Below are 6000 nucleotides of genomic sequence, written 5' to 3' on the forward strand. Positions count from 1 at the left end.
GAGAGGGGGAATCAGCCTTGTCACAAGGAACAACAGGAGGAACCCTCGACCTTCCCAAAGGACTGCACTGTGTGGCACTGCCTTTTCAAGGCAGTGCCACACAGTGCGGTACTTTGGGAAGGTCGAGGGTTCAAGGCAGTGCCTTTTTACAGAGCTCCTCAGCATCGTGGATCACCCACTGGCTACTAAGCATCAGAAAAAACACCTTGAAATGCTCTATGGCAATGACTTCGTGTGTAAAAATGTACCCACACCCAGCCTCCCCAGGGCTTCAAAGGTTTGCCCAGAATCCGTTGCAACAGAAATAAAGAAATAAAGAAAAGCACTTCCCATGTGTACTGGTCACAGTTGTGACAGAGGGGCAGGGATTGCCAAACCCAGTGCAGGGGAACAGGGTAAAGGAGAGAAAAAACCAGAAGACAGCAGGACTAAAAAGATATCCTTGCAAGAGCTAAAGAAGGATGCTCACAGGGACACTCCCTGCTGTTCTTGGTGCAAAATAGCTTATCATCCTCTTAGGCAATAGGAAGAGGACTGACAACAGCAGAAGTCAGCACTCTTCTAAAGCAAGCTGGGCTCATATTTCTCACCCTCAGCAGCAAAGGTAGGAGCATTTTCAGAAATTCATCCTCTCCTGACCGTATCTTCTCAAAGCACTCGAGGACCCATGTCAGGAATTCATGCCTGTCCAGCATTCCATCCTGCACGTGGATAAAAGCAGAGCACATGAACACAAGTAGAAGTAACATTCACTAAGGTAAGGCAGAACAGCAGCAGCTTGATTTCCAACAGTGCAAAAAACTCTGGGAGTTCACACAGTTCTGTACTACCCCTGAGCCCAAAAATGCATCGAGTCCTAATGGCCTATTCACAGAAAGAGAATACTCTGCAGAAATAAATCACCTGACATCCACTCCCTCCTCTGCTACACACCCACCCAGCAGCCCCCCAGGTCCCTCACCTGGAACATGAACATAGCCAGCTTCTCGTTGTAGTCCCACTGCTTCAAAGCCTGTTCCACCTCCTGGGGCATTGGTCCTGATGGTGAACCACAGCCTTGCCCTGGGAGCTGTCTGTAGAACTCTGCAATCTTCTGCAGCTGCTCTGACAGGTATTTAGTGATGATCTGTGTCCATTCTGTAGAGGAAACAAACAGGTTACCAGTGAGCACCGTGGTAAACAGGAGCAGGAAAGAACCAGGCTGGTGCACAGGTGGAAACCCAAAAATGTTCCTGTCGTTTGAAACAGAGAGAAAGACAAAGAAAGAAAAATAAAGGCCACAATATTAGCTCGGCTTGTGGCCTGGAGGTGCAAGGGAAGAAGAGACATCTACAGAAATAGAGAACAAGGGGGAAAATTCTGAGTCTGTGGGGCAGGGGTACTTTGTACTGGAAAAACTGAGAAGATTCCTCAACTGCAGTTGTTGAGAATCAGCAGGCAGAGAGAAAAGACTTTCTAGTGGAGAGCAGTGTTAGGCCAGTCTAGCTTAGCATCCTCAATAATCTGACAGACAGCAGAAACACTGGAAACACTTCAGGTCTGAACTTGTTCTTAGTCTCTTCCAGCTATCAGTGTAAAGCTACAATCAACAATTTTTAAAAAAGAATTGTTTTTACCAAAACTTTAATGTGCAAGAGACAAAGTCAATTAAAGTGAAAGCATGATTACACTCCTCTGGGACAACGCAGATGGAAAATCAAGGCAAAATATGCAATAACATGAAAATAAACAACACAGAGTATCAGCAGTAGGGACATACACCCAAAGGAACAGGAAAGCAAATGGAATAAATATATGTAACACATCAATCAACCTCCAGACACAGAGTTACTAGGCCTCTGTAATTTTTATACCAGAGATAAATAATAAGGTGGGGGGGAGGGTTGGGGTGGGAAGTAATCCATGGACTTTGGTTGCTAATACTGCTTTTCAAAGCAGTCCTGCAGTCCCAGCCATACAAACCAGAACACAGCCAGGGGAGATCTCCTACACTGCAGCAATCTGGAGCAGGCCAGGATGCAAAGGGTGTTGGAGCCAGTAATGCTTAATGAAAGTGGAAACACAGACAGGGAGTAACATACCAAAATTCTCTGGGAAATATACTCATTTGGAAAGTAGTTAATCAGTCATCTCTGAATTGTCATTTACAGTCTTTGTAAGGTAAGAAAAAAACCAAGTTATACAGCAAAGGAGCTCAGAATTCAACAGGGAGAGAGCAGAGGCAGGCTCTCAGGAAGTCTTTGTGGCTGCTAAGACTTATTTTTCAACTGTGTACCCTCACAGGTGGGCCTGTTTCAGTTATGCACATCAAAACACAAAGAACTTATCAGCAGGAAACAAGTTTATATGGATTTTCAGGCTACCTCTTCCTAATCAAGAGCAGGCTGTGAAGGAAACACCTGTGATGGGCAACACCAGTGCTTCACCCAAAGTGCTTACCAATGAAGGGATCGATGACATGACGCTTTTTCACCTTGGTTTCTGTGATGGCAGCATAATAGGCACAAGTCATTTTGATAAGCCACGCTGCTCTCATTACTGGGACGGTGTATTTTGCCAAATAACCAAAGACCTCTTCCTTCTTGCTAAAGATGGGCACCTGTAACAGAATCGAGAGGGAGGAATGAGCCAAGGGCTTGGATGGGAACTATTCCAAAGCAGCTACATCTGCTGCAGGTGCTGCAAGCTGAGAAGAAGGTAAAAACGGAAAAGACACTGGGTTGTTCTGTATCTCGAAAAACCCACTGCAAGAATTCACCTCTGGTCAGAAAGCAGCAGTACCAGAGCTGCATTTCAGCATAAACAGAAACAAAACAAACGGAAAGAAGGGAGAAAACATAATTACATCACTGTAAATCCATGCCCTGAATGTTGCAAACATCTTGGAGGCCATCCTATAGAGAGCATCTAAACAACTACAAAAGATGCAAAGGACTGAGTCAGAAACAGAGTATCTGCTGTACAGACTGAAAGCAGGACTCTTCACTCTGTAACCACAGTGGTTACAAAAGTTTTGTAATATCAGGAATACCAAACAGGAGACTGTGAGAAACAGGGAAATTGAGTACCAAAGTAGGAAGGAATTCATTAATCCAAGATTCAAAATTCAACATCCAACACAGGAGGATACCAGTGAAATCATCAGAGTGCAGACCTATAAACCAGGAAGCAACAGCACATGACAGGAAAAAGTACAGCTGTGGGGCTCATTTCCACGCAATCCTCTGGAGAGCATAAATGAGCAATGAAACAAATCCACAAAGAACAGGCCCATCTGGTAGGTGCCTCTAAGTCCCTGATCTACTGATAATTCAATCCTTTACCTGCTATGCTTCTCGCATTCTTCCCAATTACCCTGATTCCTCCAAGATACAACAGCACAGACTACCTGGCTACTGACAGGCATTGCTTTCACCTCTAAATCCATGGAAGCTGATGGAGCCCACTGCAGGAAAACTGGGGAAAGCCTTGAAAGGTTCAAGCTTTCACAATGACCTCAGGAAAGTGGCAGGAAACAGCCAAAGAAAGACACAAGGACTAAGTTTATAAAGAGACAACAGACCAAAGCCAACAGTGGCAGCTCTCCTGAAACACGTCTGAACCTTAAAATAAATCAGCCATGTCCTACAACCCAAAAGGCAAAGCTGGACACACCTCCAAACAACAGACAAGGGACCAGTTCTCTGAGGGGGGATGACCACAAGTCAGGGCTCTACAAATCCCAGATCCACTCACTGAGCTGAAAGCTACACGAGATGTACAGAGAAGAAACTTCTCCAAACAGTAAAAACCTCCCGAAACACTTCAGAAACAAGCCCAGACTAAATTCTCTGCCCTGCCAGGCCGCCTCTCCTGTGCCATACCTTCTTAGCAAGATGAGTGAGGGGCTTGGTTCCAGCCAGGTCTGTGAACCAGTTGTTTATGGCACTCTGAGAACGCGCTGTCACCAGCCAGAAGTTATCCTTCTGGTTCACCTGGGGCTTCCTCCTCCCCGTGTCAGGCAGGGTGTTGCACCGCAGCTTCTCCGCAATAATACTGCTGAAATTTGAGCTGATCTGGAAGGGAAAGAAAAGGATTCGTTACATTTCACAGGTCAAAGACCCCTTTCCTGCGCGCTTCAAATCTTATTTATCACTCCTACCAGAAGTATCGGCTTTTGGAAACACACACAAAATAAACCTGCCAGTAATTTCCTTTCTGCTTGCAGAGATGAATGTTCCCAGACAAATCCTACAATAACCAAGCAGGGACTGCAGATGGGCACAGCACTTCATAAATACCCCATCAAACCAGACAGGAGGCACTTCTCAGACAGAAGTCAGCCAAGAAAAACAAATATCCTGTGCTCATTGATTGCCTTCCAACTCAGGTCATTACCAGCCCTTCTGTCGGAGAGGCCAGGAAGTCAACACTTTGATTTCAGAGACTGGAAAAATGGACTTGAAGCCTCTTACGTAATTCCCCTGTCTAAACTGCCAGATGTTTCAAGAAATCTTACTTCTCTTTTACCGTGAGCGTGATGTAACCAAACCAGTAAGAACTTTCTCTCTCCTGGGATTGCAGCCTTCTGCTTTAACTGCAGAACACGGGGAGTCCCAGATGCTGTTTTCACTGAGACTGCAGACACAGACCTGCCCCTGAGATGTACAGAGCAAGGCAGGAACTCTCTTGCAGAGGTGGGACACAGTTCTAAAAGAATGCAGAACTTGGACTGCAAAGGAAGAGAGGGTCAGGTCCTAAACCCACTCATCCTAAAGGAAAAGGTCTCCTGGTTCTCTCGACACAGAGGAAGGACTAAGACCCAGGGCTGTCCAGGACCCCGCAGCCCACGCTGCTAAACGCCCCGTCTCACCTTCGCCGGGTTGAAATTGACATTTTTGGCACTGCCGTGCTCGTCCCCGGAGACCGCCGGCTGGTTATTGAAGCCTTGCTTGACATTCAGCGCAGTCAGCTCATCCTGTGGGGGGGAAGGACGGTCAGCGGGGCCCGGCGCGGCCCCGCCATGCTCACCGCCGCCGCCCCCGGCCCCAGAGCGGGGGCCGAGCGAGGCCAGGCCCGGCTGCTCCCCCGGCCCCTGCCGCCCTACCCCGCCCAGGGCAGTGCGGGACACGGGGACAGCGGCCCCGCGGCCCCCCATTGCCCGCCCAGCGCCCCCCAACCCGCGTGCCCGGCGGGACGGGCCCCGCTCCCGACCCCCGCCCCGCCACCTCCACAGGTCCGGCCACGGCGCGGCTGTCCCGCACCCCGCGTTCCCCCCAAGCCCCCCGCACCTCCTTCTGCTTGGGGTCCTGCGGGTACACGTCGGGCGGGCCGAGGCGCGGGCGCTTGAGCGGACGGTGCTCGTAGCTGAGGACGCCGAAGGCCGCCATGGCCGGGCCACAACAGGGGCCGCCGGGGCCGCCCGCGCCTGCGCGCTGCGCGCTGCGCCCGGCACGGCGGGGACCGCCGGAACGGCCCGACAGCCGCCGGAGCCGCGCCGAGGGCGAACGGGCAGTACCGAGAGCGGGCGGAGAGACACGAGTGTTGCCGGAGAGACACGAGTGTTGCCGGAGAGACACGAGTGTTGCCGGAGAGACACGAGTGTCGCCGAGGCCTGGCCCAGTGGAGACGAAAAGGTCCGAGCACAGACGGAGAGAGCCGAGGAGAGGCCGAGACAGACTGAGATTCCCGAGTGTTTCCGGAGAGGCCCGAAGACGGACTCGGGCTGGACGGAGAGTCCCGAGTGGTGCCGGAAAGTGCCGAAGAGGGACGTGGCCCGTGACCAACAACATCCCACATTTGCTGATGATGCCGCTCTCGTCGCCCACACAGAAGTAGCTCTGCAGCGTTTAACATCCTGCTTTGCAGAGGCTGCTGAGCTTTGTGGTCTGGAAGTCAGCTTGAAGAAGACAGAATTTTTATATCAGCCTGCACCTCAGGAAGCCTTCCATCATCCCCATATCACCATTGGTGAAACAGCACTCAAATCAGTCCAACAGTTTAATTATCTAGGAAGCATCA

The 6000-nt window shown here is 50.1% G+C and overlaps 1 protein-coding gene across 5 annotated transcripts in view; it reads right to left on the reverse strand.

Moving 5' to 3' along the window:
* Nucleotides 1-5395, reverse strand: part of MED12 (mediator complex subunit 12) — a 33453-nt gene extending 28058 nt beyond the window's left edge. For 4 of the 5 annotated variants that reach the window (XM_027902887.1, XM_027902884.1, XM_027902883.1 and 1 more), the window contains exons 1-6: nucleotides 5271-5369; nucleotides 4853-4957; nucleotides 3864-4055; nucleotides 2440-2599; nucleotides 962-1137; nucleotides 591-701 (exon numbers count right to left, since the gene is read on the reverse strand). In XM_027902887.1, the coding sequence (XP_027758688.1) occupies nucleotides 591-701; nucleotides 962-1137; nucleotides 2440-2599; nucleotides 3864-4055; nucleotides 4853-4957; nucleotides 5271-5369 (843 nt within the window). Of the gene's footprint in view, nucleotides 1-590; nucleotides 702-961; nucleotides 1138-2439; nucleotides 2600-3863; nucleotides 4056-4852; nucleotides 4958-5270 lie in introns of all 5 variants that reach the window. The other variant, XM_027902885.1, reaches the window with a different exon arrangement.
* Between the last annotated feature and the right edge of the window lie 605 nt (nucleotides 5396-6000).

Source organism: Empidonax traillii, unplaced genomic scaffold (genome assembly GCF_003031625.1).
Source record: "Empidonax traillii isolate 1590-97213 ecotype Southwest subspecies unplaced genomic scaffold, ASM303162v1 scaffold918:size355816, whole genome shotgun sequence".
Taxonomy (NCBI): Eukaryota; Metazoa; Chordata; class Aves; order Passeriformes; family Tyrannidae; genus Empidonax; species Empidonax traillii.